At 45.4% G+C, this 13,328-nt stretch overlaps 1 protein-coding gene across 1 annotated transcript in view; it reads right to left on the bottom strand.

Annotated features, from left to right (window-relative positions):
* LOC143930192 (solute carrier family 22 member 15-like) overlaps positions 1–1,028 on the bottom strand; it is a 539,229-nt gene extending 538,201 nt beyond the window's left edge. Inside the window, exon 1 of the mRNA XM_077454241.1 lies at positions 469–1,028. Coding sequence (XP_077310367.1) covers positions 469–504 — 36 coding nt within the window. The 5' untranslated portion in view covers positions 505–1,028. The remainder of the gene's footprint in view (positions 1–468) is intronic.
* Between the last annotated feature and the right edge of the window lie 12,300 nt (positions 1,029–13,328).

Here is a 13,328-nt window from a genome sequence, read left to right as displayed (position 1 = left end):
TATTGGTAGCGATTTTCAAGCTTCATGGGGATATGCAAAAAATACCAGAAAAATGCAATTAAGTTGCCAGTAATCGCAGATATAAAGGTTGCTTACAGATTATTTGTAGCGATTTTCAAGCTTCATGGGGATATGCAAAAAATGCCAGAATCATGCAGTCACTCAGCCCCCCCTGAGCCTTCAGTGATATCACTTTATGCAAAATTGCATCACAGTTTGTGCTCCACCTCGAAACCTCCCATATACTATTCAGCAGCGACCAGCGATAGCAGATGAAAAATAGAGTGCAGTTTAGTCCCCAATATTCACAAGTATATAGGCTGCTCACAAGCTGTTAGCTGTGCTTTTTAGGCTTCAAAGAGAAAAGCGCCCCCCCCTGAGCTTTCAGCGGTATCGCCTTGTTCAAGATTGCTTCTCCTTTTACTTTTTTACTTTATTTACTTCTTTTTACTTTATTTCCTTACTAACCTTGAACAGTGTCCATAGAGTGGTGGTCAGCATCATATTTTGCTTGTTCAGCTTTACTTTCTCCTGTCACCTTTCACCATCCTTTCACCATCCAGCTCCGTTCTTTTTCGTACCCCCCCGGAGGTTCATGAGCTCTCCCGAGGTTCCCCGAAATCTTTCCGGGATCTCCCGATCTCTGCCGTCCTCTGCCCGACTCCTCTGTGACACTTCCGAGGCTTCCGAAGGGAGGATCACATCTGTCGGCTCCGTCTCTCAAGCCTTAGACACGGACCGGCGCTCGGATCCACTCCCTCCCCCAGCCTCTCTCAGCTTCAGATCTGGCGGCACAGGGACCGGCACTCCACGGGGTCCTCCAATCCACCGGACGTACGGCTCCAAAGAACGGCGTTCCACGGGCTCTCCACCTCCTCACAGTAATCACGCCAGGCACTCCATCCACTCACAGGTGAGGGGGTGAAAGGGATATCCCTTATGCAGCTCGGAAATTTGCTGTGTTAGCAATCCCTGAGTGAGTCCTTCCAGGGAGATTTCATATACGGCTCAGAGTCTCCATAACGTAGCTTAACTTCTGTGCAGATATTAATATATAGGCTCCATAATCTCTTTATGCCACAGCACAGGCATCAGCAGCAGCTTCCTACACCAGCGTGTCAGCATGCCGACCTCATGGAGCTCATCTAGTCAGCAGCTCCTCCCCCCTCCATCAGGTGTCTCAGAGTTGTGTGTTTGGAGAGAGAGATACACATGCTGTGTGAGGATCCATTGCTGGATTATGTACCTGCTGGGGTAAGCAAAAGCATATCAGAGACTGTATCTCTGGCTAGAGCTATGTACTTTGTCTATGTATCAGCCTGTTGGTTAAAGAGACTGAACTTTTCCTATCTCTGCAGCTGTGTGACAAGACAAGCCTGTAATTTTTTTCTTCTGTTTGTTTTTCTGAATAAAGCCATTTTCATTTTACTGAACCGGCCTTTCACCCCTCTAATCCCCTAAAATACATACATGTATTTACATACATCCCCACACATACATTTTTTTTTTTTTCTTTTTTTAACGTGGAAGCAAGGAATGGGAAAGGTAATGAAAGACAAAAGAAGGAGACATAGGTAAAAGATACAGGCAACCCTGTATGGCACAAGGGGCTAAGAGAGAGCTAAAGCATAACTGGCCCCCCACATTCCCCAAGCGCTGCAGATACCAATTTTAAAAGCAGATTTCGTTCCTATAGAGGAAACACTGCAGGGGCCCCAATAAGACCCACAGAAGGGGCTCCCAGACTATAGCGCATGTTAGCAGCCTGAGTGCTGGGACTTAGCACTGGGAGAGGCTTGAACCCAGCCGAATGCTGCACAGAGGCAGAGGGGGGACATAATACTGCTTACTCTTCACTGGTGCATTGAGGTATGGGGGGGGGGTGGAGAATGGGGTGGGCCCTAACTAGGCCTTTCATTTATGCTATTCACTGGTCCTGAGGGAGTGGTCAGGAGGCGGAGCTCTATCACTAGTATGCTGCCATGTTGGCGTCAGGAAATGGAGCTTTCTTTTGGTGGTATTTAATCACTGCTGGGTTTTTTACTTTTTGCTAAAAAAAACAAAAACAAAAAAAGGCCAAAAAGTTTGAAAAAAACAAAACAGTTTTATAGTTTGCTATAAAATTTTGCAAACAGGTAATTTGTATCTTTCATTGATGTGCGCTGATGAGGCTGCACTGATAAGGTGACACTGGTGGGCACTGATAAGGCGGTAGAGGTGGGTATTGATAGGTGGCACTGAGAGGTGGCGCGGAAGGGCTTTGATAAGGGGCACTGGTAGGTGACACTTATAGGCAGCACTGATAGGTGGCACTGATGGGCATTGGTAGGTGGCACTGGTGGACACTCATTGGTGGCACTGATATGCACTGGCAGGCGCCACTGGTGGGCACAGATGGCAGCTCTTACACGGGAGGAAGTCTATTGACACCCGTCTGGCAATTAACCACTTCGCGCCCGCGCTATAGCCAAAAGACGGCTGCAGCGCGGACGCTATCTGCCGGGATGGCATCCCTGGGTGTCCTCCCTTTAACCCCCGGACACAGCCAGTCACAGATCGTTGTAAACGGCCAATCACAGCCGTTTACAGCGTGATCGTCGTGCCCAATGAGAGATGATCTCATATGTAAACATATGAGATCATCTCTCATCGCCAGCTCTCCCTCCTCACACGGACAGCGTGTAAAAAAAATAAAATTAAAATACAGTGCCACCTGTCATCAGTGCCACATAAGTGCCATCTGTCATCAGTGCCACATATTAGTGCCATCTGTCAGTGTCACGTGTCATCAGTGCCACGTCGGTGTCACGTGTCATTGTACCGGTGCTCCAGGGCCTTCATGTGTGTAATAGCTAGTCAACAAGTTAGAGGTGTAATTTATGCTCCTAGAACACGTGATGGTGCCCCCTGCATTTTGGGCCTCTCTATGTGGCCAGGCTGTGGAAAAGTCCCACACATGTGGTATTGTAATACTCAGGAGAAGTAGCAGATTATCATTTGGGGCATTATTTGTGGTATACACATGCCACGTGAGAGAATTTTGTGGAAAAAATTAAAATAAAATAAAAAAAAATCTTCATTTTGCAAAGAATTGTGGGAAGAAATGACAACATCAAAAAGCTCACCATGCCTCTTACTAAATACATTGGAATGCCTACTTTCAAAAAAGTCGTCATTTGGGGGGTATATGTACTTTCCTGGCTTGTTCAGGTCAACAAGAAATGAGATCGGCCACCAGTACATCAGATGTGATCAATTTTGTATGATTCGCACCACAGCTTGTAGACTCTCTAACTTTCACAAAGACCAAATAATATCCACTAATTTGGGTTATTTTTACCAAAGATATGTAGCAGTATAAATTGTGGCCAAAATTTATGAAGAAAAATTTATAATTTGCAAAATGTTATCACAGAAACAAAGAAAAATGCGTTTTTTTCACAATTATCCTTATTTTTTTCATTTATAGCGCAAAAAATAAAAAACCCGGAGGTGATCAAATACCACCAAAAGAAAGCTCTATTTGTGGGAAAAAAAAGGAAAAAAAATTCATTTGGGTACAGTGTTGCATGACTGAGTAATTGTCATTCAAAGTGTGAGAGCACCGAAAGCTGAAAATTGGTCTGGGCAGGAGTGGAGCTTAAGTGCCCAGTAGGCAAGTGGTTAAGGCCCGCACTGTAGCCGTCTTTCGGCTATAGCGCGGGCGGAAAGTGGTTAATAAAAAAAGAAAAAGAAGTGTACTATGGCAAAGAGTGGGCATGGTTTTTATTGTAACGGGTGTTGCTAGGATTGTAAAAGACCTGGAGCCTGTTTTGAAACTAATGCAGCATGCTACACACACTCTTGCAAATGGTGAGTGCAGCCAGGTTGCGTTGACATTGGGTGGGGCTCAGGCCCGGACTGGGACAAAAAATAGGCTCGGGCATTCTAAGCTGAGCAGCCCATTTTATTTTTTAAACCAAATTACAAATAATGACAACCCATTTCTTGATGTATTTTAGATAAATTTAGCCTGCTTCAGGCACTGTAATTTACATATATTTATGTCAGACGATATTTGTGCAGCGGATTTTCAAATGCAAATTTTTGGGAAAAAATACACTTTAATGGTTTTTAATGCACAAAGACACAATATAATAACCAATTGTTTGGTCAATTATAAAAGATGATGTTACGCTGAGTAAATAGATACCAAACATGTCCCACTTTAAAATTGCGTCCTCCCATGGAACAGGACCTCCATAGGCAATGCTTTTAAAGTATTTACGAGTTACCAGTTTAGAGTTACACAGGAGGTCTGGTGCTAGAATGATTGCTCTTGCTCTGATGTTTGCGTTGATACCTTACATGTGTGGTGCGATCGCCGTTTACATATGCATGCGGGACTCACATGTGCGTTTAAATGTGTAATTTTTTACATTTTTTTTTTTCAATGATGCACCTTTTTAACTTTTTTTTGATCAAATTTATTGCTATTAAGCCCAGGTTCATATTAGTGCAATATCATACATCGCATGTGATTTGCACCCGCACCAGAGGTGCCGAAAACATGCAATGTCTGAGCAATGCGAGTTCAGCCATGCAGTTATATTGCTGAATTCACATTGGATTTGCACAGAAAAAGGTGCAGGGACTTGTTTTTCCCCACACTAGAATCGTATCGCATGAGTGTTCTCACCTATGTGATCTGATGCCTGTGTGAGTTCACAGTTCGCATTGCGATCTGTGACCCAATCTGGGGGTGTCATTAACTTTGTAGTGCAGAAGGCGATGTGAACTGCCTGCGGGAGAGATGTGATGTGGCGACTGGTGCTGTAGTCACGCTGGTTCCTGCACCACACAAGTCTGAACCTAAGCTTATTGTGATATATTTAGTATTGGCTGGGTAAGTGCAGTGCAGTGTTAAAAAAAAAATCATATACACTTTATGTCCAGGTTCACACTGATGCGATTTGACAGCAATCTGTGTGGAGTTATGCACAGATGTCTATTCAGATTGCCCCCAAAGTCACCAAAAGTAGTACAGGAACTACTTTGGGAATTGGTGTGGTGCTGCAAAGTCGGCGTTGCACCCATTTGGACAGTGCCATTGCCGGCAATAGCCACCAATTTTGCATGCGATTTGACATGTCAAATCACGCGCCATATCTGCCCAATGCGAACCTAGGCTCGATGCAGGACACCTTTTTGGGCTCAAGAACTGTCCCTCTCTCACACAAAGTTTGACTGGTGCCATCACTTTACTGTCTACCCTTATTCAGCATCACTCACATTGTGTAAAAGAGACTGACCGAAGCATGCTTTCATCAAAAATCGTGTAAAACATAGCATTTTTGGCAGGCAGGCTGGCAATGGCATACTGTCACTTCTTTAGTAGCCCAGGCCCTGGTGTCTGCGTCTGCAGAAGGGGACTCCTTCAGCTCCTCCCCCTTCACGATCACCTGACTTCTTCATTTCCGCCCCCAAGCTGAATAGGAGGCTGGACGGCTGAGGAGTCGGCACAAGGAACAGCCCAGCTGCCTTGGGAGTGGGGACTGGGGAACCCGGTCAGAAGGAGATGCGGCTCTCGCCGCAGAGAGGTTGGTGGCGGGTGAGCAGGGCCGGTCCAAGCAGCTGCCTATGGAGTCAGAGTCGGGACACAAAATGAAATGCGGCCCGGCAGCCCCGGGCCCTCCGGGCATATGCCCAGTGTGCCCTATGGCCAGTCTGGGCCTGGCGAGGGGCATGGTCAACTAAAACAAAATCCTTCCTATACCCATTAAATACAGTATGTTTACATTGCTGTGCCACAAGCAAGAGTTTCAAACGCATGTATAACCACTTGAGACCCGCACTATAGCCGAATGACAGCTACAGCGCGGATCTCCTTTTCCGGGACTACGTCTATTGACGTAGTCCCGTGCACGAGCGGCCTGTGTGCCCCCTGAGGGGCGCGCGCGGCGCGCTCTGTGATCGGCGAGTCTACGAGACTCGCCTGATCACCGATCCGTGCAAGGGGTCGATCCCGACCCCTTATCATGTGATCAGCTGTCAGCCAATGACAGCTGATCATGTGATATAACGGAGCCGATAATCTGCTATTATTCCTCCTCGCGCTGACAGCGTTGGGTATCAATTTACAATTTAAACTGCTGTTTAATTTTTTAATTTAAAAAAAGTGTATTTTTTCCCCAAAAAGTGTGCCTGTAAGACCACTGCACAAATACGGTGTAACAGAAAGTATTGCAACGACCGCCATTTTATTCACTAGGGTGCTAGGGAAAAAATATATAATGTTTGGGGGTTCTAAGTAATTTTCTACCAAAAAAATATATACATTTTAACTTGTAAACAAGTGTAAAAAATAAGCTTGTTCCTTAAGTGGTTAAATGGTCTTTTTCACTTTGCTCATTTACATATTCTTAACAACTAGGGATCCGCACTATAGCCGAATGACAGCTACAGCGCGGACTTGCTTTGCCGGGACTACGTCTATTGACATCGTCCCGTGCACGAGCGCCATGCGCGCCCCCTGAGTCTATGAGACTCGCCTGATCACGGAACGAAGCAAGGGGTCGATCCCGACCCCTTACCACGTGATCAGCTGTCAGCTGATCATGTCACACAACAGAGCCGGTAATCGGCTATTTTTCCTCCTCGCGCTGACAGCGCAAGGAGGAAAAAAAAAGCCGATCACCGGCGGCCGTGATCGGGACATCAGTCCCGATCACGGCCAGCCCTGCCAGTGCCCACCTGCCCCCTGTCAGTGCCCACCTGCTCCCTGCTTTGCCTGCCTGAATAAAAAATGTGTCCCCCCTGTCAGTGCCACCCTGCAGTGCCCACAGTGCCACCCAGCAGTGCCCACAGTGCCACCCAGCAGTGCCCACAGTCTGCCTCAACAAAGGTGCTGCACCCCAGTGCCACATATCTGTGCCCAGCAGTGCCGCCCATCAGTGCCCAGCAGTGCCGCCCATCAGTGGCCAGCAGTGCCACCTATCAGAGCCACCTATCAGTGCCACCTATAAGTGGCCAGCAGTCCCATCTATCAGTGGTACCTATCAGTGCCCCTTAGTGCCACCCATCCGTGCCACCCATCTGTGCCACCCATCCGTGCCATCTTATCTGTGCCCGTCTTTGCCCATCAGTGCCGCCTTATCTGTGCCCATCGGTGCCGCCTTATCTGTGCCTATTAGTGCCGCCTTAACTATGCCTATCAGTGCCCACCAGTGCAGCCTATCAGTGCCGCCTCATCAGCGCACTTCAATGAAGGAGAAAAATGACCTGTTTGCAAAATTTTATAACAAACTATTAAACATGATTTTTTATTTTTTTTTTGCATCTTTTTTTGTTTGTTTAGCAAAAAATAAAACTCCCAGCTGTAATTAAATACCACCAAAAGAAAGCTCTATTTGTGGGAAAAAAATGATAAAAATTTCATTTGGGTACAGTGTTGTATGCCCGCGCAATTGTCATTCAAAGTGCATCAGCGCTGAAAGCTGAAAATTGGTCTGGGACTGAGGGGGGTTAAGTGCCCAGTAAGCAAGTGGTTAAACCTCAACATGGTATTTTTTTTTTTTTTAAATAAAGCTCTTCCATTACATATGATTTTGTGCAAACTGAAAATAGTCAAAAAGACAATATTTTATCTGAGCCTACCTTAAAGTAGAACTATAGGCAAAACTTTTTTTCCCCATTTTGGATAGTTGTAACCCCTGTCAGCTTTTGTTGCCATCTGTGTCCCATTGCAGATGTAGCAGGCCTGTTTTAATGCTTCTCCTTTTGGCCACAAGATGGAGACAGAGAGATGCTGACTGGTCCTTCCAGAAAACTGAGAGAGAGAGAACCCTGGGAAAAAGGGGAGTTTCAGGAAGTGCTGAGGGGACAGAAGAGAGGGAAGTACTGAAGTAAAAGGGAGAGAGAGTGCTGACAGGAGACAGAGGAGAGGAGATTGCTTAAAAGAGAGGGAGATACCAAGGCTCAAAAAGTAATTTGCTGGGGCACACTAACACTTAAAAGTGAGGAGGGGAGGAGTGTGTGAGGGGAAGGAACAGAGGTGCCAGAGTGAGGAGAGAGACACACACGCTGAATCCAGGGATTGTGTGCCCCAACAGAGGAGGAGGAATATCCTGAAGCCTGAAAAAAAGAGTCTGTGAGGGGAGAATAAGGAGAGCAGTCTGAAGAGTGAGAGAGAGAGAGGTGAGGTGGGGTGGCAGGCACTGAGACTGAGGAGACTGACAGAGAGAGAATCTGACAGCATTAGAGGTGGAGAAAACCAAGCTTTTCCAGAGACTGCCAGAAGAATATTGCCTGGAGAAGGAGGAGTAAGGATGCCTGAGGGGAGCCAGGAGCAGTGACAGCCACGTGGTCCACTACTATTTAGTCCAGAGACCCTACTCAGCAGCCCAGCACCACTCAGCTCAGCAGAGACGACCCGCGCCTTCCAGGGATCGAGATACCCATCTGTGTATCAGGTCGGCTGCTGCCTGTTCACCTTGCGAGTTTCGCTACCAGCCATCTTGATTGGCCATCAGCAAGAGATCCAGTTCTTTACAACATCGCTAGGAGCATCCAGAGCCTGAACCAGCACCTGGGACTATTGTTGTGTCATCGCACAGAGGACTGGTGAGCGGGTGTACACCCAACATCTTTCTTGACACCATACTCACACTGCATGCAGACACCAATTTCCCTTTTTAGTGTCACGGGATGCTTTTTTGGAGCTGCCATCTCTAGTAGTTTGCCCTTTTAAAGTGGTTGTAAACCATCCCCCACATCTTTGTCCCATGTAAATCAGCATAACAAACCCTAATGAACACTGCTTGTAGATATCTCCTTACTTGCTTAGTATTGTTGTAATCCTTTTTGTTCTTTAGAAAAACGTCACTGAGCATGCCCAGATCTCCCCTGATTTACGGCACACTCTCTATGTCTTCTCTATCTGTTTTCAAGACTTCCTACGGCACACAACACTGAACTCCCAGGAGGCTGCTAATCACTCAGAGCTTCCTCCTACACACAATGTGACCATGTGACAGGGCATACAGTGTAAACCAGGGAATGGGACAGCAGTACTGCAGTCTTATCAGCTGAACCTGATAGAACTCATACAGGCAAACATTAGGTAATCAGCACAAGTAAATACTATGAAATAAAACAAGTCAGCTATGAACAGGGAAGCAGGGTTGCCATAGAAACGGATTGAGAAGGAGGCTTGGTTAACAGTACAGAAAGTGCTCAATGTAAGGGCAGAAATACACTCCACTGTGGACTCAGAAAACAATACTTAAGATGGTGCTACCTAACCCCTGGAAACAAGTTGTTTAAAGTTTCTTTAAACAGTAAGTAATATGCAATTTGGGCTGGATTACAGTGGCTATACTTTGATAATTCGTTATTATAATGGACTAAATGAAAAGAAGCATCAGAGTGGGAGAGTTTACTTCCTCTTTAAAATCGATTAGAACATTCTAGAGGATTATTGCTCCATGCAAACTTGTTTAAACCTTCTCTTAAAACAAGGGCCCCGCCATTTGCTAGCAGAAGACACTAGTATTCTTCACCTCAGGACCTGCAACATTACAGAACTTTGCTTACTGTACTTCTTTTCATTGTGTGTTTGCCTTTCAAAGGTGTTTTCGGCCCAGAAGGAGCTGAGAAGTTGACAAGTCTTCTCTCCTCCCTCTCAGTGCCTGAGTTAAGGGCATATGGATTACTGCCCTATCTATACCTGCAGTTGCTAAATATTGATGGTTGTCTTTTTTAATGTATTAGTTATTTATAGCAAGGTTTAACAGTGTAGTAAGTTTCCATATTCTTTAAACCGTGCTAATATATTCAACTTGTTTATCACTACCAGGTGTGTGTCTATTTTTGGTGATAATCCACAGCCAGGATAATGTTTTTTATCACATGTGTCCTTAAATGTGTTTGCAGTATTTTTTTTTTTAACCAGGTGTGTCAGAGGGGCTAAGGTCATTCTTGGAGTTGAGGCAGAGATCAGCGAATCCAAATTTACCAAGCGGCTCCTTGGGGGGGGGCGTTCACAGAGATTTCCCTTCACTTCCTGTCCCATAGCCAAACAGGAAGTGAGGGGAAATCCCTGCAAATTAGGGGAATCCCTTGGGGACCCCCCAGGTCCCCAGAACTAGTGTCCCCCCCAGTCATACTTTAAATAAGACCTTTGTTAAAATAGTCAAGGATTGCTTGGCAACCAGCAACTGTAAAATTAGATAATGAACACTTTGGTGAGAAGTATGGAATGTACAATATACTTTATATAGCACAGTCCTTCCCCTCCATCCTCAGACTTCCCAGCCCCCCATCCTCAGTCTTTACAGTCCCCCATCCCTAGTCTTCACAGTCCCCCCCATCCTTGGGCTTCACAGACCCCCTCACATCCTCAGTCCTCACCGTTCCCCGTCCCCCATCCTCAGGCTTCACAACCTTCCCATCCTCAGGCTTCACATTCCCCCATCCTCAGGCTTTAATGTCCCCCCACATCCTCAGTCTTCACAGCCCTCTCCCCACATCTTCAGTCTTCACAGTCCCCCCACAGTCTCAGGCTTCCCAGTCCCCCCCCATTCTCAGGCTTCACAACCCCCCATCTAAAGTCCTTCAAGCCCCCCTTCACCATCCACAATCTTCTGAGCCCCCCCCCATTTTCAGTCTTTCCTGCCCCCCCACCTTCCAAAGTCTTTCCAGCCCCCCTCCAGCTAATCTGCACAGTACCCTTCCTCCCTAAATTCACAGACCTCACCAGTGTCAGGCACATCTATCACAAGCATGGGCGATTTCTCTCTCCCAGGCTCCAGTGGATCGAGTTAAACAGATCCCCTGTGACAGGACCCAGAGAGGAAGGGAAGTAACAGGCTTGTCTCTTCCATGGGTGCAGAGTCGATCAGGTCAAAGTGGGCTCCATCCCCCTTGGCACCCCCGTACACTACACGATTTGCACTCATGGATGGTATACCACTGGGACCATGCCTGCATCAGAGGCCCCATAGCAAGCACTTGCTACACTTGGCCCTTACTGGGGAGGGAAGCCAGGAGTACCAGCAGGGGACCTGAGAAAAGGAGGATCAGAGCTGTTCTGGGCAAAACCACTGCACAGAGCAAGTAAGTATAATATGTTTGTTATTAAAACAAAATCAAATGTTTGTAATCACTTTAACCACTTACAGGAAGATTTGCCTGCTTAATAACCAAGCCATTTATGTGATGGGGCACTGCATTGCTTTAACTGACAGTTACTCAGTCATGCAACGATGTACTCAAACAAAATTGACGTCCTTTTTTCCCCATACGTAGAGCTTTCTTTTGGTGGTCGTTGATCACCTCTGCAGTTTTTATTTTTTGTGCTATAAATAAAAAAAACATCAATTTAGAAAAATAACCAATATTTTTTACTTTTTGCTATAGTACATATCCCCAATGATGTTTTTAAAAATCAAATTTCTTAATCGGTTTTGGCCAATATATATTCTTCTACATATTTTGGTAATAAAAATCGCAATAAGCATATATTGATTGGTTTGCGCAAAAGTTATAGCATTTACAAACGATGGGAAAGATTTATGGCATTTTTATTATTAATTTCTTTTTTTTAACTAGTAATGGCAGTGATCTGCAATTTTTATCAGGACTGCGTCATTGTGGCGGACAGATCGGACACTTTTGACACATTTTTTGGGACCACTGATATTAATTCAGCGACCAATGCTATAAAAATGCACTGATTACTGTGTAAATGTCACTGGCAAGGAAGGGGTTAAGACTAGGGGGCGATCAAAGGGTTAAATGTGTTTCTTCAGTGTGTGTTCTAACTATAGGGGGAAGGAACTGACTAGTGGAGGAGACATATCATTGTTCCTAGCTAGTAAGAACACACTTTGTCTCTCCTCTCCTCACAAAACATGTCCCTGTTGTGGCTCTTGTGCCCACGCGCATCGGTTCCTCCGCAGTGCAGCAGGTGCGTGCGCGCGCCTGCTATCCCTGCCTAAAGTGCCGACGTACAGCTACGACGGCTTGCGGGAACATGCCAACCTTATCGGCAAGTGGTTAAACATATACCCAATGAAGTAAACAGCCTCAGATGATACACAGAGATTAAACAAATCTCCCTACATACGTTTTACATGTATATCTGCTGTCTTCCTCTTTTATATACTGTTTAGAAAGTGCACATAATGTTAGATTTTTAACGCCCTTATTCATTTGTAGGAGTGGATAATTGATAGACACTGTGAGGCAGCTGATTGGAGGAAAGGCACACACCCCCTCCCTACACATGTAGAGTTTGCCTGTGAATAGTTTAGCAGTCTGCTAATCTTTTTATAGCAACCTCCCCCAACACACACTTCAGGCTCCTATCTCAGAGAGCTTGTCAAAAGTTATCAGGCTGATAACAGAAGAACCGAGCATGACAAAGCTACTGAACATATTGCTTTGAAGAGAGATATAAAAAAAAAACACTACAAAAACACTACAGATATGTGCCCAGCTCAAATTTCATGAATAGGTTTACATCCACTTTAAGCCTGCTTTGCTGAGCATTTTGGGTTGGGAACCAATGGGCATCAGCCTCTCTGTGGGATTACGACCTTCCTTGCGCAACATTATTCCCTAGCATTGCTTCATGTCTATCAGGCTCCTTGTCAAATGGCAAAACTGAAATGTACTGGAATTGCTTGGCCACTTACTTCCACTCCTCAGGAATGAGTGAGAATTTGAAATAAAATAGACTAAAGCCCCATACACACGATCAAAAATTCTGTCAGCAAAAGTCGGATGTGAGCTTTTGGTCAGAAATTCCGACCGTGTGTATGCTTCATCTGACTTTTGCTGGCAGAATTCCAGCCAGCAAAAGATTGAGAGCAGGTTCTCTATTTTTCAGTCGGAAAAAGTTCCGATCGGAAATTCCAATCGTCTGTACAAATTCCGATGCGCAAAATTCCTACGCATGCTCGGAAACAATTTGACGCATGCTCAGAAGCATTGAACTTCATTTTCTTGCCTCGTCGTAGTGTTGTACGTCACCGCGTTCTTGACGGTCGCAAGTTCAGAGAACTTTTGTGTGACTGTGTGTAGGCAAGCCAAGCTTGAGCGGAATTCCGTCGGAAAAACCATCCAAGTTTTTTCCGATGGAAAATCCGCTTGTGCATACAGGACATTAGAAGTTAGAGCAGATCTTCACCATACCCCTTTATGTCAATTCATACTGCAATAGAATAGAAGTAATTAAAATCGTTACAAGAGCAATGCACATCCATTATGAGAGTACACACTATACATGGGCTCCAGCTGACTGTTGTTAAATACATTTAAATGCATACATTTTATAATATAGAGGG

This window comes from Lithobates pipiens, unplaced genomic scaffold, assembly GCF_037356315.1.
Source record: "Lithobates pipiens isolate NorthernLeopardFrog02 unplaced genomic scaffold, aLitPip1_a1.2 Scaffold_25, whole genome shotgun sequence".
NCBI lineage: Eukaryota > Metazoa > Chordata > Amphibia > Anura > Ranidae > Lithobates > Lithobates pipiens.
This window is presented reverse-complemented; position numbering and strand designations above follow the sequence as displayed.